Source organism: Piliocolobus tephrosceles, chromosome 10, assembly GCF_002776525.5.
Source record: "Piliocolobus tephrosceles isolate RC106 chromosome 10, ASM277652v3, whole genome shotgun sequence".
Taxonomy (NCBI): Eukaryota; Metazoa; Chordata; class Mammalia; order Primates; family Cercopithecidae; genus Piliocolobus; species Piliocolobus tephrosceles.
In genome coordinates, this window is record NC_045443.1 from 107,400,685 (window position 1) to 107,422,377 (window position 21,693).

The following is a 21,693-nucleotide window of genomic DNA, read 5'->3' on the forward strand; positions in this document are numbered from 1 at the left end:
CACAAAATACACACACATACACACATTACACACATATACACATACACTACACACACACACAATACACATACACATACATACATACAATACACACATACATACATTACACACATATACGCATACATACACATACAATACACACACATACATACGCACATTACACACATATACACATACACACAATACACATATACACATACACACAATACACATATACACATACATACAATACACACATACATATATACACAAACACACATACATGCACACATGCACACACATTCACATATACACATACACACGTATATACATACACATATGCACACACATGCACATAGACATACATGCACACCTATACATGTACACACATACACATACATGTACACACATACACATACATATACACATATACACACATCGACATACATACACATGCACATGCACATCAATACACACACACACACAGAGGGAACGGTCCCAGAAGCTGGCCAGCCCACTCGGTCAAGCGGGTGGAACCCAGGCCACTCCACCCTCGGGGGAAAACGGGCGCCCGGTGAGACTGAGGAGCTCTTTGTGCAAGGGGCAGGGTGGGTGGACAGGAGCGGCAGCTGTTACTCACTAACCAAAGAAATAGAAGGAGAGTCCTGTTTGGTCAATGGCCCGACCGTCTGTCCCTTGAGCCCCCACCTCCTTCTGTGGCCTTCCCACACCCTGACCTCATCTGGAGACCTGCAAGGGCTTCCTGTGCGCCTGGCGTGGTCTCGTGTGATCCTCCCTCGCCGATGAGGACACATGCTCAGAGAGGTGATGTGACCTCCTTGGAGTCACACCGCCAGCAGTGGCCAGGGCTCAGGGCAAAAAGAGGGAACCAATGGTCAGGAAGGGGCCAAGGGTGGGAAGGAAGTCAGAGTCACATTGAAAGTGAGGCCCTGTCCCTTCCTCATTCCTGTCCAGCCACTGGGGTGCCAGCTCATGGGATCCAATGGCACCCAAGGCAGAAGGAACCCAGGCCAGGACAAGAGCGGCAGCCAGAATAACCCAAATCCTTCCTCAAGTTGGCAGAGCTCTGACCTCAGCAAAGCCCAGGAACAGAGAGGTTAAGCCACTTCCCGAGGTCACAGAGCAGCAACTGGCAGAGGTGGGAGGTTAGCTGAGGTGGCTCAGATGCCAAGATGGATGAGCCTACCATAGCTTTCCAGGCAAGAAGCTAAGCTGACCACTGGGCTTTTCATGGACCCAAGGACACCAGTGTCACTCAGATCTGGCTTCCAGCTCCAGTTCTGTCATGAGCCAGCTGGGCATCCCTAAGTAAACTGCTTCCTCTCTGAGTCTGGGTTTCCTCAGCTGTAGAATGGGGCTTGGCATTCCTGCCCTTGCCCACCCCCCGCAGTGGGGAAGCTGTGACACCATCAAAATGCACATCAGCCCTCAGGCCTGTAATCTGAGCACTTTGGAGGCCAAGGCAGGAGGATCACTCGAGCTCTGGAATTTGAGACCAGCCTGGGCAACATAGTGAGACCCCTGTCTCTGAAAAAAAAAATTTAATTAGCTGGGTGTGTCCCAACTACTTGGGAGACTGAGGTAGGAGGATCACTTGAGCCCAGGAGTTCGAGGCTGCTGTGAGCTATGATCACACCACTGCATTCCAGCCTGGGCAACAGACTGAGACCCTGTCTCTAAAAATAATAAATTAAAATAAAAAGTAAACATCAGGCAATAGATGCTAGTTTTAAACTAAATACTAGAGGTTGTGCTGAAGACTGTCCACAACCTCCCAGCAAGGCAGGCATTACCTTATCCCCTTTGCCCAGATGAGGAAACTGAGGCCAAAGGAATAACAGAACTTATTGGAAGCTGGGATTTGAACCTGGGCAGCTGGGCACCAGCCCTAGTTTTTAAGCATTAAATCAAGAAAGTAAAAAAAGTTGACAGCTCCTGGCGCTCAGTCCATGCTCATAAATATTTCATTGCTGAAAACATATCATTATTTGCCCAAATGCAAGCCTAGCTTTGCCCCCAATACCTTCCACCCACCCACCTGGCATGGAGGGGCTCTCTGAGGATGTCCGGGGGATGAGCTGGAAGAAAACATGCCCTGGAATGGGCCTGGGGACGAGGGGAGCCGACACAGTCTGAGGCAGAAGAGCTGTGCTTCAGAGCCCCATCCAGCTGCCTTGGATCATCCCTGCAAAGTGGGACGAGAGTCCCTTTGACAGAGGAAGAAATGGAAGCCCAGAGAGGCCAGGTGGCTTCCCCAAGCTCCTCCGGGGGGAACAGCAGGCTTGTCTCAAACATGCGGATGCAGTTTAAGCCCAGGCCTGTCTGTGCAATTCAGGTTCTTTGTTTTGAGAAAGGATCTCTCGCTCTGGAGTGCAGTGGTGCAATCGCAGTTCACTGCAACCTCTGACTCCTGGGCTTAAGCGATCCTCCCACCTCAGCCTCTCAAGTAGCTGGCACTACAGGTGCATGCTACCATGTTCGGCTAATTTTTGTATTTTTTCTAGAGACGGGATTTCAACATGTTGCCCGGCTGGTCCCGAACTCCCGGGCTTGACCAGTCCACCCACCTCGGTCTCCCAAAGTGTTGGGATTATGGGTGTATGCCACTGCACCTGGCCAATTCAGGTTCCTATCTCTGGTAGCTCCCCCATGACCCCAGGCACCCCAGGGAGGGTCCAGACAAATGGGGATGGGCCACCTTACAGGTGAAGGAATGGATTTGCAATCGGACAAATGGGATTCGGGTCCCAGCTCTGCCCCTTCTCAGCTGAGAGAACCTAGGCAAGTGACTTCACCCTCCAGACCTCATTCCGCCCTCTGAAAAATGGGGACGAAAATAGTTTTGTATCCAAATATGCTGAGTGCTTGACTCAGTGCTTGGCACACAGTAAGTGCTCAATAAAGGCTTGCTACCATCATAATAATTGTTAATGCAATGCAGGGTTGGCTAAAGCCAGACAGAACCTTATACCCAGAGTTCAGAACAGCAGCCACAGGGCCTAAGCCCACGAGTTATCTCAAGAGATCTGAATTAATCTTTAACAGGTGAATTCTGCTCCAAATTGGTGATGCAGAGCATTCCAGAGGGCCCACTGGCATAAATAAATGTTTTCTCGACTCCCCAGACTCTATCTGTGACAAGAGGAGCTGTTACCTGGGTCCCTATAATTTAGAGAATGGACTGGAGTGTCTTTCCCAAAGTCAAATGGGGAAACTGAGGCAGACAGCAGGGTCAAGGGCCTGCATGGGGGACAGATACCCACTTCATGTGGACCCCATCCCCCTAGGAACAGAGGAAGGAACTCAGAGGGCTTTGACCAACTCAAAAGTATTTGTTCAGACAACCATGCCATAGATACTGACTGAGCACCTACTATGTGCCAGGCACATGAGGCTCAGTCTTGTGTGTTTCCTTCCCTCCTACATCTCCTTCCAGCTGCCCCTCTCCACTCGGAGCTTGGATGACTTCCCCAGCCTTGGGGCCGGCCTCTCTGAGCTCCTCCAATCTTTCCCACTCTGCAGCCAAAGGGACCTTTCTAGAACACACAAACAACCATGTCACTCCCAGGCGGGACTTCTGGGCCTCTGGGTCTGACTTACCCCTGCCTGTCTGATCCCTCACCCTTTCCAGTCACGTCACAAACTCCAGACAAACAGAAGGATTTCTCTGCTCTATAAACTCCAGGTGTAGCCACCTGGTAAGAGGTAAAAGTCATGTCTCTACTAGTGCCATTCTCTTTGCCTGAATACCCTTTCCTCTACTTCTGCGTTTATTCTTCAAGGTGCGGTTCACACACTACCTTGACCAAGTCCTCATGGGTCCTTCCTGGGCCAGTCCTCCTACCCTACAGCATTCTCCCCTGACCCCATCCATTCCACAGCATACATTTACTAAGCGTTGGCCACCCATGCACACCTTGCTAGATGCCCACAAGTCAGGTGTGGGAGCTCCTCCCCGGGGCCACAAGGGAAAATCCTTCTTCCCTTCACACCCCTCAGGCTAGAGTGAGGCTGGGATTCGAAGCATCTCAGTGCTCCAGTGTCCAGTCCAGAGCTGGCATGGGTGAGCTTGCAGAGAGCATTTGCTGGAGGAGGGAGTACGTGGCAGAGGCCCGGCTGGCACTGGATGAGGCAGGAGGAACCTCCACAGCCCCTTCCCCAGATATAAAGTGTCTGGGTTTCACCTGGGGAATCCCAGCCATCCTCACAGGAGCTTACGTGAAACATCCCTCCTGGGGGCATCACACCCTTTTTGTTCAGACACCCATTCCCTGGTTACCTCCATTTCAAAATAGCCCTTGGTCTTACAAAGTGAACCGCCCTGAACTATGACGGCCATTTGTCATTTGTGTCTGGGACCCTTTCCCCCTGCAATTCACCAATCAAGGTGGGTGTCCAGGCTTTCTGGTTCCTGTCGTTCTTCAAACAGAATGAACTAGAGAAATGTGGAAATGGCCAATTGACTTTTCCACCCTCTTTGTTAAGAAAATGTTTGGGGCAACAACAACTGGTAAAACAATGATGGCAGCCAACAGTGACTGTGCCAGGTTCCTGGAAGGTCATCGGTCCTCATGACAGCCCTGGGGGCTTGCCCTCAGGCACCCCAGTATTACAGAGGAGAGAACACAGAGGCTCAGACAGCTAGGGGACTAGGCCAAGGGCACATAGCAGGGTACTGCAGAGCACACCCTGGGCCCCACACAGACCCATTCAGCCTCGCAAATGACCCAGGCCTGACCTTTCTACCCATGCTGCCCCAAGTTACCTCGTCACCCTCCTCAGGAGCCAGCCCCAAGTTACCCTCTGCCCTTGCTCTGAAGCCAAAGTGGCAAAGCTTAAATCCTCAAGCAGTTCTTGGCATCCCAGAACAAAGCTCCCACAGAGTATCTGCCTAGCATTTCAGGGGTTCACGGGCCCCCTGCCCCCAGCAGAGGCCCTTGTTTTAGAAGCTGAGACAGAAAAGCCACAGGACCCACCTCTGCCCTGCCACTTCCCAAACACTCCGTGGGCACCAGGCCCTGTGTGCACAGCTGGCCCTAGGACAGGACACCTGGTGTGGTGGGAACGGCTTTGGGGCTGGACAGCCCCTGGGTTTAAATCCCAATTGTCTAGATCCCCGACCTAAGCCTCAGTTTCCCCATCTGCATAACAGAGAGGACAGACAGAGGGAACAGCTGGGGCCGGCGGTGGCTCGATGAATGTGTCTGTGGCTGGTGTTTCCAGGCCAGTGGGGAGTGTGGGAGCCTCTCTCTCCCCGCCCCACCCCCACCCCCGCCACCCGCCCCCGGGACGTCCTGAGAGTCCAGGGCAGAACTAGAGGTTAAAGATTTTCATGCCTCTTGGAGGAAAGAGCCGTCTCTCTCTGGGACTCAGTAACCAAGAAGAAGCCTTTGGAAGTTCCAGACTCCAAATTCCATCCGACATGCTCAGAGGCCAAGGGCAAACCTTGGGTCCTCCGAAATCCCTCTTCCAAGTCTCCTAAGGTGGGCTGCAGGGCTCCGGGCCTTTGGTTCCCTGGCTTGGGGTCTCAGGGAACCGGACCGCCCTCCCCCCAGATCTGCTACCTCAGGCCCCACGTTGGTGCCCATTTCACAGGTGATAAAACCGAGGCCCAAAGAGCCGTTGTCCTGCCCAAGGGCACTTAGCGGAGAGGCTGGCGCCTACGGAACCTAGCGCCTCCCGCCTCCCGCTTCCCGCGTCCCCGGCCCGCACTTTGGAGCCTCGGGACCCCCCGGAGACGGACGGGCCACGGAGATGTCCCCAGGGGCGCAAGGGGACCTCGGCTGGGCCGCCCCTCCCGGGCCCGGGCCCCACTCACCTCCGGGACGGCTGGGCGCCGGCGGCCGGGAGCTCCGCGTTTCCTGAATCCCGGCCGGCCCGCCCGGCGCCCGTCCGCCCGCCGGTCCCTCCTCCGCCGGCTCAGATTCCAGCCGCGCGCCGCCCCCGGCCTGCTCCCCGCCCACCTGCCGGCCCGCGGACCCCGCCGAGCGCAGGCCCTGGAAGGGGCGGCCCCTGCTCGCACCCCGTCTGCCCGGCGAGGGCCCCCCTGCGGGGGAGGTGCGGGGTCAGGGCCTCAGTTTCCTCGCCTGGAAAATGGGTGTCGCGATCCCCGGATAGAGCGGCCGACGGTCGTTGGAGAGGGCTCTGGGTGGAATCGGCTCCGATTCGATCTTGCTCTGTGATTTCGGGCCGCCCTGGGTCTGTGTCCTAGTCTGCTCATGGGCGTCCCGGCCTATTCCTACACGTGTTTGCTCATTTATTCATTCATTCAGCAGACAATTCCCTCCAAGGAGTTGCCGGAGGTCCCTACCCTCGGATATGGCCCATAGAGATGGTTCAGGGATAAATAAATGTGAGCTGCTCTCCTTGGTCTTCACCCAGTGCTTACAGCGAAGCCTGCCTCGGAGTAGGCAATCAATATGTTTTGTTGCTGTTATTTTTGAGACAGGGTATCACTCTGTTGCCCAGGCTGGAGTGCGGTGGTGTGCTCATGAATCACTTCAGCCTCAACCACCAGAGTTCAAGCAATCCTCCCGTATCAGCCTCCCTAGTAACTGGGACCACAGGCGCCCACTACCACGCTTGGCTAATTTTATTTAAATTTTTTGCAGAGATAGGGTCCCACTATGTTGCCTAGGCTGGTCTCAAACTCCAGGGCTCAAGCGATCTACCTGCCTCCGCCTCCCAAAGTGCTGGGATTGCAGGTGTGAGTCACCGTGCCTGGCTCAATGTATTTTTGTTTATTTATTATTATTATTATTATTTTTGACACATGTTCTCTCTTTGTCACCCAGGTTGGAATGCAGTGGTACGATCATGGCTCACTACAGCTTCGAACTCCTGGCCTCAAGTGATCCTCCCACCTCAGCCTCCTGAGCAGCTGGGAGTACAGGCATGGGCCACCACATCCCACTAATTTTTATTTTTTTGTAGAAGTGGGTGGGGGAGGGGAGGGGTCTCACTATGTTGTGCAGGCTGGTCTCAAACTCCTGGCCTCAAGTGATCCTCCCACTTCAATCTCGCAAAGCACTGAGACTACAGGCATGAACCACCACACCCATCCATGTATTTTTGGTCAGATAACAAAGATGGGCCCCAACACATAGCCATATCCTCTACCCAGCACTGAGTCCACTTGAATACCTCCACAGGATGGGCAGCTCACTTCCTCCAGGGTGGTTGGAAAGCCTAGTGGGCCCACAGCTTGGCTCTGTGACTCCCTAACCCAGCAGCCCTACGCAAGTCCCTTCACCTTTGTGCCTCAGTGCCTCTACATCCCCCTGCAGAGTGGGGCATACAAAAGTCCTCGCCTCACAGTCACGGTGAAGATGCTGGGAGTATCCCGGTTGCGCAGAGCCCTTTGGTTGTTTTTTTTTTCTGTGAGACAGAGTCTCACTGTGTCGCCCAGGCTGGAGTGCAGTGGCGCGATCTTGGCTCACTGCAACCTCTGCCTCCTGAGTTCAAGCGATTATCCTGCCTCAGCCTCCTGGGGGCTGGGATTACAGGCATGCGCCACCATGCCAGGCTAATTTTTTGTATTTTTAGTAGAGACAGGGTTTCACCATGTTGGCCAGCCTGGCCTCGAACTCCTGACCTCAGGTGATCCTCCCACTTCGGCCTCCCAAAGTGCTGGGATTACAGGTGTGAGACACTGCGCCTGGGCCAGAGCCATGCCATTTTCATCATTAGTGTTTTCACTAAATTGAGCTGACTCGGGGACTGTGGGGTAGATCCTTCCTCCTCAGCTTGAAAATAGCAGTATCTCCCCTGAGGTCCAACAGCTGGAAAGTGAAATTTTAGAATTGCTGGAGAAAGGGAAAGAGAGAGAGAGAGAAAGTGTGTGTGTGTGTGTGTGTGTGTGTGTGTGTACCCCTGAATACGATTGATGTGTTCACCTCCAGTGTGAAACATTTACAAAGAAACAAACCCTAATAATTAACTCACTGAGCACAGAAGCGTAGGGGGTGAGAGGGAGAAGTGTTGCCAAGTAAACTTTTCTTGCAATAGGCTGTGAGGTAGGGTTTGCTGTACCCACTTTGCAATGGGAAACTGCAGCTTGGAGAGGAGTGTGGCCTCTCCAAAAGCTGCTCCTTCCATGGTGGGGGTTGGGGTGGTCTTTACTCTGAGGGTCCGGAGTAAACAGGCAGATGTCTGGCAGTGGAGAGGAAGGTAGACATAGGGCCCCTCACACCTCCCTGACTGACAGCTATCTGCTGCAGACCCTCTGGGCTGGGATTGGGGCGGGCCAGGTTGAGGGTAGAGGAGTGAGTCTGGGACCCATTTCTGCAGAAAGGCCTGTCTTGATTTCAAAGAAAATGGCAAGGGTGATTCCAGCCACAAGGAGGCTGATGTTGGGGACTGGAACTGGAGGAGATGGGGCCGGGGATGGTGACCTGCTCTTCTCTAAGCTCAGAGGGAAGAGGCCTGAGTCCTCAGCATCAGCATCGCTAACCCAACTCTTTCCTGATCCCCATTTCATAGATGGGACAACTGAGGGCCCCATGCAAGGAAGTGACTCATCTTGGGCTAAGCAGCTGGAGCTTGGCCTCTGCACCAGACACCAGGGTTCAAATCCTGCCCTGCCGCTGATGGGAGAAGGAGCTGTGGTGGGAGCTGTGGGCTCCCTCTCTCTCTGTGCCTCAGTTTCCTCACCTAAAAAATGGGTACCAGTGCCCATGAAGCAAGGGAACATGTTCATGACCACAGGTCTAGCACCTGGCACTTAGTAGGTGCTTTAAAAATACTGGTTGATGGGTCAGACGAAGTGGCTCATGCCTGTTATCCCAGCACTTTGGGATGCTGAGGTGGGCAGATCGCCTGAGGTCAGGAGTTCGAGACCAGCCTGGCCAATATGGTGAAACCCTGTCTCCACTAAAAATACAAAAATTAGCTGGGCGTGGTTGGGGGCACCTGTAATCCAGCTACTTGGGAGGCTGAGACAGAAGAATTGCTTGAACCTGGAAGAGGGAGGTTGCAGTGAGCCGAGATCACGCCACTGCACTCCAGCCTGGGCAACAGAGAGAGACTCCATCTCAAAAATAAATAAATAAATAAATAAAAATCCTGCTTGATGGAGCTGGGGGAGAGGAGAATGGGAGATTGCTGTTTTTTGGGCATAGGGTTTCAGTTTTGCAAGATGCAAAGAATTCTGGAGATGAATGATGGCGACGATGGTCACACAACAATATGAATGTACTTTTTAAGTTTAATTTTTATTTTTTTTCTTTTTAGAGAGAGACAGGGTATTGCTCTGTAGCCCAGGCTATAGTGCAGTTGCCTGATCATAGCTCACTGCAGCCTCAAATTCCTAGGTTCAAGCGATCCTCCCGCCTCAGCCTCCTGAATAGCTGGGACTATAGGTGCATATCACCAAGCCTGGTGTTTTAAATTTTATTTTATGTAGAGGTGGGGTCTTGCTATGCTGCCCAAGCTGGTCTCAAACTCCTGTGTTCAAGTGATCCTTATAACCTGGCCTCTCAAAACGCTGGGATTACAGGCGTGAGCCACTGTGCCTGGCCAGAAAGAACTTTTCCTCTTAGGGAAGGAAAAACTTTCAAGGCCCTTAGCATTGGCTGTGAGTCACGTGGCAGCCACAGGTGGGGCTGCTCTCCACAGAGCAGCCTTGCTCTCCACGCAGCTCCTGGACTGCCCCAGGTGGACTCAGCTACATCCCCTAAGAAAGGTTCCTGGATCCCAGCACTTTGGGAGGCCGAGACGGGCGGATCACTAGGTCAGGAGATCGAGACCATCCTGGCTAACCCGGTGAAACCCCGTCTCTACTAAAAAATACAAAAAACTGGCCGGGCGAGGTGGCGGGTGCCTGTGGTCCCAGCTACTCAGGAGGCCGAGGCAGGAGAATGGCGTAAACCCGGGAGGTGGAGCTTGCAGTAAGTGGAGATCCGGCCACTGCACTCCAGCCTGGGCGATAGAGCAAGACTCCGTCTCAAAAAAAAAAAAAAAGAAAGGTTCCTGGGCAGCAGCCAAGGGTCTGCATTTACCAAGTGCTTACTGTATGCCAGGTCCAGTGCCAGACACTGGGGAGAGACTGGTGAGCCAGACAGGTCAGGATCTCAGGGACTTTATACCCAGGGTACCCAGTTATAAAAACAAGACACATGCACCTCACTTTACAGTTGGCATAGTCCTGATCCTGCCACCAACTCAGTTCATCTTTTGACAGCCTGGAAAGGAGGAATTCTTCTGCCATTTTATAGATAATGACACAAAGAGGCCACTTGTCTGAGATCCCACAGCTGGTAAGACTTGAACCCAAGCCCAGCAGACTCTACAGTGTAGCATGACCAGCAGGAATATTTTCTTGGCCAGGCGTGGCAGCACACACCTGTAATCATAGCATTTGGGGAGGCTGCGGCAGGAGAATGACTTGAGCCCCAGAGGTCGAGCTTGCAGTGAGCTGTGTTTGGGCAGCTGCACTCCAGCCTGGGCAACAAAGCGAGACCCTGTCTAGAAAAAAATATATATATATAGATATGATCTCAAAAAGACAGACCATAAGTGTGGGTGAGGAAGTGGAGAAGCTGGAATCCTCGCGCACTGCTGGTGGGAATGTGTAATGGGGTGGCTGCTCTGCAAAACAATCTGGCAGTTCCTCCAAATATTAAATCTAGAGTTACTGCCGGGCATGGTGGTTCCTGCCTGTAATCCCAACATTTTGGGAGGTCAAGGCGGGTGGATCGCTTGAGGCTAGGAGTTCGAGGCCAGCCTGGCCAATATGGTGAAACCCCTAACAAAAAGTACAAAAATTAGTTGGGCGTGATGGCAGGCACCTGTAATCCCAGCTACTCAGGTGGTTGAGGCACAAGAATTGCTTGAGCCCAGGAGGCAGAGGCTGCAGTGAGCTGAGATTGTGCCACTGCACTCCAGCTTCGGCAACAGAGTGAGATCCTGTCCCAAAAAAATAAAAAAAAAATTTCTAGGGTTCCCATATGACCCAGTAATTCCACCCCAGGAACATAATCAAGAGAAATGAAAACTTACGTCCATAGAAAAACTTGAATGTTCATAGCAGCATTATTCATAATAGCCAAAAAAAAAGAAAATGACTCAAATTCTCAATGGATAAACAAACACAATGGAATACTATTTGGCAATAAAATGAATGGTGTACTGAGTCATGCAACAACATGGATGGACCTTGGAAACAGGATGCTAAGTGGCCAGACACAAAGGCCGCATATTCCATAATTCCATTTATATGAAATGGTCAGAAGAGGCAAATCTATAGAAATAGAAAGGAGATCAGCGGTTGTCAGGGGCTGGGGGGAAGGGAGGATTTGGGGGGCCAAGGGTAATGGCTAAAGGCTATGGGCTTTTTCTTTTTCTGTCGCACAGGCTGGCGTGCAGAAGCGCAACCACAGCTCACTGCGCCCTCTAACTCCTGGGTTCAAACATTCTCTCACCTCTGCCTCCTGAGTAGCTGGGACTACAGGCGCATACCACCACACCCAGCCAAACAGGATGACGCAAATATTCTAAAATTGACTGGTGATGGTTGCTCATATGTATGACTATACTAAAAACCACTGAAGACCGGGCATGGTGGCTCATGCCTGTAATTGCAGCACTTTGGGAGGCCAAGGTGGGAGGATCACCAGGTCAGGAGTTCCAGACCAGCCTGGCTAACATGGTGAAACCCCGTATCTACTAAAAATACAAAAATTAGCCGGGCATGGTAATGCGTGCCTGTAATCCCAGCTACTCAGGAGGCTGAGGCACAAGAATCGCTTGAACCTGGGAGGCAGAGGCAGCCACTAGGCAACAGTGAGACTCAAAAAAATTTTTAAATTAAGTAAATAAATAAAATAAAAACCATTGAAGAGTATACTTTAAGTGGGTGAATTGTATGGTATATGACCATCTTAATAAAGCTGTTGTGAAATTTTCTTTTTAAAAAAAGAAGACAGCCAGGTACAGTGGCTCATGTACTGTCATCCCAGCACTTTCGGAGGCTGAGGCAAGAGGAACGCTTGAGGCCAGGAGCTCAAGACCAGCGTGGGCAACATAGTGAGAACCCACTTCTACAAAAAGAAGGAGGAGAAGGAGAAGGAGAAGACATGATCTCTAGGATCAAAAGGATTGGGTGTGGCTCTATCATACTTCCAAGCTGTGAGCTCGGGCAGGTGACTCTGCCTCTCTGAGCCTTGCTTCTCTCATCTGTAAAATGAGAGCAGTAACCTCCCCTGCCTCTTCAGGTTGTAGGGATTAAACACAATGGGGCTTGTGAGGGCTGGGCAGTACAGGAACATAGTAACTGTTCAATAAATAGTCCCACAATGTGGCCCCGACTCCTCCAAGACTAACTTCACGTGCCCTCCCACCCACGCGCTTCCAGCTTTACCCAGTGCTCTCCCATATGTTCCTTCACGTCTTCCTTCCCAGCAACCCTGTGAAGTGGGCATCAGTTTCCCCATTTGATTGTGCCCATTTTACGAATGGGAACTACTGAGTCCCAAAGACAGCAAGCATAGCTCTCCTCCTCACTCCCCAGGCAGAAACTTCTTTCCTCTCCTTCCCCACACTCCCTGCTGTCCTCCCCTGCTCTCTCCCTTCCTTCATTCCGTGTCCCCTCTTCAACCCTGCCCCTCCCCTTTGCCCAGCTGGTGGTTGGTTTAGGCCAAGAGTTAATGTCTGGGTGTCTGGGGGCCTGGAGTGGTCTCTGAGGTATAGATATAGCCAAGGCCACCACGTGGGCTTGGAATCCTGCAAATCCCAGCCTCTCAGCCCCTTTTCCCTCCTCCCCATCATCTTCATCTCATCCACCCCTCCTGTGGGCGGGTCTTCTCCCCTACCTTTTGCAGACCAACAAACTGAGGCTCCACACAGTGAAAGCCATTTGCCCGAGAAGATAGATACCTGCCGATGGTGCCATCAGGATTCAAATCCAGGATTGTCTGAATTCCAACTGCACCTTTCAGCCACTAAGCAACCGCTTCCCACTGTCCTGTGTGCCTCAGGCCCCTCACCACCGAGGGGGTCTCTGTTCACACCCCCTAGGATGAGATCAGGGAGTAGGGGTGGGGTAGGAGACATGGAGAGAGATTCTGGTCGGCCTTCTTTGCTCTTTCCCCAGTGAATGCCACAGATGCGCTCAAATCATGACAAAAAGAAGGAAAAACAAAGGAAACTAGGGAGAAAAGGGTAGGGGAAGCACCAGGGCTAACATGCATGCATTTATGCACTGCTTGCTGTGTGCCAGAGGCACTGTGTAGGACTCTACCTTCATGAGCTCTGTCCAGCTGCATGAGAGGAAGCACGCCCAGAGAGGTGAAGGAACTTCCCCAGGGCCACACAGCAGGGAGGAGTCTCCCAGTTTCCCCATGAAATCACATCTCCCCCCATTTACCAAGAAGCCACAGAGACTGGACAGAAAGAGGCTGCAGACAATCAGTGGCTCTGTCCACCCTGGTCCCAAGAATAGCCAGCTTTTATCCCAGACAGCGGGGGCCCCACCCTGCCAGGGACTTTCAATGAGGCTCTTCTGGAATTCTCTCTGGGCCAGAAACCTGAGGCCAGGTGGGGAGGAAGCTCATCTCAGATGACCGTTGCCATGGGCACAGCCACTCTCAGCCGCCCAGCCACTGGCTGTGATTCCATTCCTCTGGGCAGCCGGGCGTGGTGGCCTGTGGGGAGGGCCAGTCACAGCTGGCCACAGGCACTTCAAAGATAGTCTCCATCTGAAGGCCATGGCACAGGCAGGGGCGGGAGTGTCCAGGCCTTGGTCCCAGGGAAAGCAGGCTGATTCAGGACTTCTCAGCGGGGGTCCCTGCGTGGACAACTGGGAGTCCATGGAGGTCCTAGAACAGGGAGTGGAATTGTGAGGGGGTGAGGGAGGATCATGACTTTCAGAGGCCTGGGACACCCTCCCTACCCCATGCCCCCAACAAAGTAAAGCACACTTTGTGTGAGGAAGTCTCACTTTACCCAGCCAGGAAGGAGCAGAGGTTGGATTGGGGCAGGGGAGGAGACAGCCTCTCTTCTGAGTCCCGCAAAGGGACCCCTAGAAATAGATCCTGGCTAACGGCTCGCAACCTGTAAACTGGCTCTGTCGCCCCCTACTCACAGGGGCTATGACTTCCCCTGTTCTTAGACCAAAAACCACACTCACGCTGGCCTCAGCACCTGTAGGTTTCATCCCCCACTGCCATCCTCTCTTATTCTCCAGGCTCTGGCCACCTTGGCCCCTCTCCGTCCTTGGTGCATGTTGCTTTCTCTCCTGCCCCGGGGCCTTTGCACTAGCTATGCCCCTTCAGATCCCAGCTCAAATGTCACCTCCCCAGAGAGCACTGTTCACCCAGACTCCAGTCTAAATCAGGGGTCTTATAGTCACTTCCATCACAGGACCCCTTTGGCTGTCCTCCATTGCTCATTTCCCTCTCTGGATTCACTGTGCACTGGACCTTGTTGTACCCCTGGGGAGTAGAGACCTTACCTGTCGGCCAGGCAACTGTCATCCCAGCACCTTGGGAGGATGAGGCGGGTGGATCACCTGAGGTCAGGAGTTCGAGACCAGCCTGACCAACATGGTGAAACCCCATCTCTACTAAAAATACAAAAATTAGCCGGGCATGCTGGTGCGCACCTGTAATCCCAGCTACTCGGGGGGCTGAGATAGGAGAATCGCTTTAACCTGGGAGGCGGAAGTTGCAGTGAGCTGAGATCACGCCACTGCACTCCAGCCTGAGCAACAGAGCGAGACTCTGTCTGAAAATAAAAAAAAAAAAAAGAGAGAGAGAGGGAGAGAGAGGAGAGAGAGACCTTATCTGTCTTCTTGCAAGATCCCCTGAGCCACGTTCAGAGCCTTGAACATAGTAAGTGCTCAGCAAACAGGGGTTGAATGACTATCCTTTCCAGACAATCTTATCTGGGTCAGATCAAGGACTGATTAAGGGTTCATTATCTTCACAGCTGCCCTTTATCCAGCACCCTCTGGCAGGAGGTGCTGTGCTAAGTGTATTTGCATTTGTGGCCCCATTCCTTGTCAGAAGCAGAGCGTAGATTTCACTGGACTTACAAATACAAGCCAGGAGCTGGATACAGTGGTAAAAGGTATCCATTGACTGGGCGCAGTGGCTCACGCCTATAATCCCAGCACTTTGGGAGGCCAAGGCAGGCGGATCACTTGAGGTCGGGAGGTGGAGAACAGCCTGACCAACATGGAGAAACCCTGTCTCTACTAAAAATACAAAATTAGCCAGGCGTGGTGGTGCAGTCCTGTAATCCCAGCTACTCTGGAGGCTGAGGCAGGAGAATCGCTTGAACCTGGGAGGCAGAGGTTGTGGTGAGCTGAGATCGCACCATTGCACTCCAGCCTGGGCAACAAGGGAGAAACTCCGTCTCAAAAAAAAAAAAAGGTATCCATTATAGATTGTCAGAGTTGGGCAGGAACTCTGAACTATCTAATCCCAATTTTGCTTTATTTTTATTTACTTATTTTAAATTTATATATATATATGTGTGTGTGTGTGTATATATATATATTTTCAATAGCTTTTAGGGAACAAGTGGTTTTTGGTTACATGGATGAATTGTATAGCAGTGAAGTCTAAGATTTTAGTGTTCCTGTCACCAGAGTAGTGTACATTGTTTTTACTTATTTTTTTATTGACAGAAAATATTTTACATATTTATGGGGTACAAAGTGAGTGTTACATGTACAGAATGTGTTATGATCAGGTCAGGGTATTTGGGGTATCCATCACTCGTATTTATCGTTTCTACGAGTAGGTAACATTTCAAGTCCTCCCTGCTAGCTACTTTGAAATATACAAGCCTGGCACAGTGGCTCCCGCCTATAATCCCAGCACTTTGCTGGGCTGGGGTGGGCAGATCACTTGAGGTTAGGAGTTCGAGACCAGCCTGGCCAACCTGATGAAACCTCCGTCTCTACAAAAAAATACAAAAATTAGGGCCGCGCGCGGTGGCTCACTGTAATCCCAGCACTTTGGGAGGCCAAGGCGATGGATCACTTGAGGTCAGGAGTTCGAGACAAGCCTGGCTAACATGGGGAAACTCCATCTCTACTGAAAATACAAAAATATTAGCTGGGCATGGTGGCGCATGCCTGTAGTCTTAGCTACTCAGGAGGCTGAGGCAGGAGAATCACTGGAATTCAGGAGGCAGAGGTTGTAGTGAGCCAAGATCGTGCTACTGCTCTCCAGCCTGTGAGACAGCGAGACTATCTCCAACAACTACAACAACAACAACAAAAATTAACGGGACATGGTGGTGCATGCCTGTAATCCCAGCTACTTGGGAGGTGAGGCAGGAGGATGGCTTGAGCCTGAGAGGTGAAGGTTGCAGTGAGCTAAGATTGGGTCACTGCACTCCATCCTGGGTGATGGAGACAGACATGGTTTCAAAAAAAAAAAAAAAAGAAAAGGAGAGAAAGAAATATACAACACATTGTTGCTAACTATAGTAGTAGCTACTCTGCTATGGACTATTGGGGCTTATCTCTCCTACCTAACTATATGTTTGTACCCATTAACCAACCTCTCTTCATCCAGCCCTCCCTCTATCACAACCTTCCCAGACTCTGGTATCTATCATTCGAGTCTCAAAAAAACTTTTTTTTTTAGACGGAGTCTAGCTCTGTCCCCCAGGGTGGAGTGCAGTGGCACGATCTTGGCTCACTAAAACCTCCACCTCTTGGGTTCAAGTGATTCTCCTGCCTCAGCCTCCCAAGTAGTTGAGATTGCAGGTGTGCACCACCACACCCAGCTAATTTTTATATTTTTAGTAAAGACAGGGTTTCACCATGTTAGCCAGGCTGGTCTCGAACTCCTGACCTCAAGTGATCCACCCACCTCAGCCTCCCAAAGTGCTGGGATTACACACGTGAGCCATCACACCCGGCCTATCATTCTATTCTCTAACTCCAAGATATCTTTTTTTAAGCCCCCACAAATGAGTGAGAACATGCAATATTTGTCTTTCCGTGCCTGCCTTATTTCACTAAACATAATGACCTCCACTGCCAGCCATGTTGGCTGCAAATGACATGATTTCATTCTTTCATAAGGCCAAATAGTATTCCAGTGTGTGTATATACCACACTTTCTTTCTCCACTGTCTATCAGTGTGTATTTAGGTTGCTAATCCCGATTTTAAAGATGAAACGAGACCCAGAGGACAGAAGAGGCTTGCCCAGAGTAACACAGCAGATCAAGGCAGAGTGAGAGTTGAGAATGCACAATGTTTTCTGGAGTTTTCCTTTCTGATGTGTTGAGAAAGGCCCTACTGTATCTTCAAGTACAAGGAGTAAGCCAGGAGTGGTAGCTCACGCCTGTAATCCCAATACTTTGGGAGGCTGAGGTGGGCGGATCATGTGAAGTCAGGAGTTCAAGACCAGCCTGGCCAACATGGTAAAACCCCGTCTCTACTAAAAAAAAAAAGTACAAAAATTAGCTGGGCGTGGTGGCATATGCCTGTAGTCCCGGCTACTCTGGAGGCTGCGACATGAGAATCACTTGAACCCAGGAGGCAGAGGGTGCAGTAAGCCAAGATCGCGCCACTGCACTCCAGCCTGGGCGAGAGAGCAAGACTCTGTCCCAAAACAAACAAACAAACAAACAAATAAACAAGAACAAGGAGTAGGTGAAAATGCTCCAGTTTAACTGCATTAAGAACCAGCTGTCCTTTCAGGAGCCTTTGGCAGGCTGTAGCATCATAATTAATAAAAATATTAACACAATCCAGTTATTGAATATCTTCTATGTGTTAGGTATTTTACACACCTTATTTAATGTAATCCTGCAAGATAGAGATGTTTCTGTCCCATTTCACAGATACAGAAACCGAAGCTCAGAGAGGGGAACGGACTTGTCCTGGGCACTGAATTACAAAGTGTCAGAACCTGGACGTGAACCCAAGAATCGTTAGGTGGTGGTGGTGCTGGTGGCAGTAGTAGCAGTGAAAATAACAGGACCTACCTAATGACCTTCACACTGAGGCAGGTGTGAACTCAGGGCCCCAAGGCATCTGCCGGAGGAGCTGCAAACTTTCCCAACAGTGTTCAAGTGAGGCTTCTCATTTAGCCCCTAGGAAACAGCCCAAGCACGGTAGGAGGACAAGTTCTCCTGCCCCTCCTACCCTCACTCCGTCCTACCCACTTTGGGAGCTGGCGGGAGCCTGGTGGGGTGCGGGGAGGCGCAGAGCCTGGTGGGGTGCGGGGAGGCAGGGCCTCCCAGTTCTGCCGCTGCGGCACAATGGGGACAGCGCCGCCTACCGGGCCCATGAGAGCTGCAGGCGCTCAATGCGCAGGCGCAGGGCTGTGGAGCCGGCGTGAACCTGGCAACCCATCCACCAACCAGCAAAACTGAAGGGTGGTGTCCCCATGTAACCTGCAAACGACGGTAATTTGGTCAACATTGAACGATTACGCAGATAAGCGCCTGCCCGGGCCGCTTCGTTGACTCGGTGAGCTAGAAATTGTTGGTATTCCCATTGTATGGATGAGAAAAATGAGGCTGAGAGGAGTGAAGTGAGCTGTCCAAGTCTACTTCCCTAATAGACAGCAGACCCAGGACTCCAGCATTCGATCTCATCAGCGTATGCCCCACATCAAGTAAATATATCCTTGCAGTTTTATTGAACACCTGAACACCTACGAAGGCAGCTTACTATGCTCCAAACATTGTTCTAATTACCTTACAAATGGTAACATTTAATTGAAGCCTCACCACGAGACCCGTGTGTTACAGATAAGGTAACTAAATTCTGAAAGGTGAAGTTGTAACCGAGTTCAAACTCCTTCCGCTCCCTGCATGACAGCCACTCAGTCTAGAGGCCAGGAGTTGGAACAAGGAAAGCGACTTTATTTCGGAGAGCCAGCAAACCCAGATGGCCTAAATGTTCTAAAGAGCTCTCTTAGAATTATATGGGTTTGGGCCGGACGCGGTGGCTCATGCCTGCAACCAGCACTTTGGGAGGCCGAGGTGGGCAGATCACAAGGTCAAGAGATCGAGACCATCCTGGCCAACGTGGTGAAACCTCGTCTCTACTAAAAATAAAAAAATTAGCTGGGCGTGGTGGTGCGTGTCTGTAGTACCAGTTACTCAGGAGGCTGAGGCAGGAGAATAGCGTGAACCTGGGAGGCAGAGGTTGCAGTGAGCTGAGATGGTGCCACTGCACTCTGGCCTGGGCAACAGAGTGAGATTCCATCTCAAAAAATATATGTATATATGGGCTTGGCCTTGTCTTGTATGTTAGGTAAACAGGGAAAGAAAGAGGCCAACTGCAGACATCTGTGTGCCAGCAAGGGTTGAGGGGGAGGTTGTGAAACTTCTTTGTCCTTGGGTAATGGTCTCTCATGTGACAATAGCCAAATCTCCTTGTTCCTATAAATCTTTAACAAAGTATAGTTGTCTACATACTTCCTCTTAATCCTAAAGTTAGTTTTGAAAACTATGTGATTTCTATTTCTGCATTTTATCTCAGTGGCTCTAAAATTATCCTAGCTTTCATACAGGAATGGGTAAAGGCAGCTTAAACAAAAATGGACCAGTCTGGACAACATAGTCAATACAAAAAATTTTTTTAAAGATTAGCTGGGGTGGGATGTGGTGGCTTACGCCTGTAATCCCAACACTTTGGGAGGCCGAGGCAGGTCAGGAGTTCAAGACCAGCCTGGCCAACACGGTGAAACCTCGTCTTTACTAAAAACACAAAAAGGGCCAGGCGCGGTGGCTCAAGCCTGTAATCCCAGCACTTTGGGAGGCCGAGATGGGCGGATCACGAGGTCAGGAGATCAAGACCATCCTGGCTAACACGGTGAAACCCCGTCTCTACTAAAAACTACAAAAAACTAGCCGGGCGAGGTGGCGGGCGCCTGTAGTCCCAGCTACCCGGGAGGCTGAGGCAGGAGAATGGCGTAAACCCAGGAAGCAGAGCTTGCAGTGAGCCGAGATCCGGCCACTGCACTCCAGCCTGGGTGACAGAGCAAGACTCCGTCTCAAAAAAAAAAAAAAAAAAAAAAACCACACAAAAAGTAGCTGGGTGTGTTGGCAGGCACCTGTAATCCCAGCTACTCAGGAGGTTGAGGCAGGAGAATTGCTTGAACCCAGGAAGTGGAGGCTGCAGTGAGCCGATATCACACCACTGCACTCTAGCCTGGGCAACAGAGCAGAACTCCTTTTCAAAAAACAATTAGCCAGACATGATGGTGCATGCCTGTGTAGTACCAGCTACTCGGGAGGTTGAGGCAGAAGGATCTCTTGAGCCCAGGAGTTCGAAGCTGCAGTGAGCTATGATTGCACCACTGCACTCCAGCCTAGGTGACAAAGCAAGACCCTGTTTTTAAAAAGACAAAAGTTCTTCTGCTGTTTAATTGTTACAAAGTGAATTTAAGTGCCTTGTCTAGAACAGTGATGTATTACAATGGGTTTGACATGTTGTGTTGTAATGGGCTCAGTGAGTTTTAGTTGAATGAATCAACAAATGAATGTCAACCCTCATCAAACATTTGAGCTAATTTGGGTTTCTGTGCAGTCAACCTGGGTCAGATAAGGCAGCGCCCCATCAGTGGGAACGCTTTGGCAGGAGGTGTGCTGAAAACGGCTGTCAGCTGGCGCACAAGTGAACACAGCTGACGGGAGATTTGGAGTTGGACATGAAACTCCTGTGGCCCCATATCTGGCTGGGTCACCCTGGGCAAGTCTCTTTGCCACACCCTGGGGGGTTCAGTTTCCTTATCTGATAAATGGGGCTACTGAGGTCCACGTCTCAGGTGGTTGTGAAATGATTTGTGTAGAGCACTTTTGCAGGGCCTGTTACATAGTGATCAATGTGTGTTCTTTCCTCCCTGCCCCAGGTGGAACTCAGTCCCACTTTGACAAGGATGAAATGGGAAGGGCATAGATGTCCTGCTGGCTTTTGTCTCTGGGGTCGAAAACCCAAAATGCTCCCAGGATCCCCGCAGGTACTAGGAAAGGGGACTGGCCTGGGAAAATCCCTGTCTTCCATAAAAATTTGCCCTCCCGGTCTCACCATATTATGTCAGAGACATGAAGAAAAGATTTTTTTTTTTTTTTTTTGAAATGGAGTCTTGCTCTGTCGCCCAGGCTGGAGTGCAGTAGCGTGATCTCGGCTCACTGCCAGCTCCACCTCCCGGGTTCACGCCATTCTCCTGCCTCAGCCTCCCAAGTAACTGGGACTACAGGCGCCCACCACCACATCTGGCTAATTTTCGTATTTTTAGTAGAGACGGGGTTTCACCATCTTGGCGAGGCTGGTCTTGAACTCCTGACCTCAGGTGATCCAACTGCCTTGGCCTCCCAAAGTACTGAGATTACAGGTGTGAGCCACCATGCCCAGCCTATTTTATTTTAAAATAATCCTCAGATTAGGGATGCTACTGTTCATTCTAAGCTCTAATTGCTTTTTAGGTTTTTTTTCCCTTTGGATTTCCTAGAAATACAGAATTCTGTCTCTCCTTTTTAAAGTGATTATCTATTTATTTATTTATTTATTTTTTGAGACAGAGTCTAGCTCTGTCACCCAGGCTGGAGTGCATTGGTGCAGTCTCGGCTCACTGCAGCCTCCACCTCCTGTGTTCGAGCGATTCTCCTGCCTCAGCCTCCCAAGTAGCTGGCCACCATGTCCAGCTAATATTTTTAATTAAAAAATTTTTGTTGTTGTTGTTTTTGGAAAGGGAATCTCATTCTGTCTCCCAGG

At 50.9% G+C, this 21,693-nt stretch overlaps 1 protein-coding gene across 1 annotated transcript in view; it reads right to left on the reverse strand.

Moving 5' to 3' along the window:
- Positions 1-18,321, reverse strand: part of TRPV4 (transient receptor potential cation channel subfamily V member 4) — a 65,505-nt gene extending 47,184 nt beyond the window's left edge. The window contains exon 1 of the mRNA XM_026454624.1: positions 18,248-18,321. Within this exon, the coding sequence (XP_026310409.1) occupies positions 18,248-18,321 (74 nt within the window). The remainder of the gene's footprint in view (positions 1-18,247) is intronic.
- Positions 18,322-21,693: the final 3,372 nt, after the last annotated feature.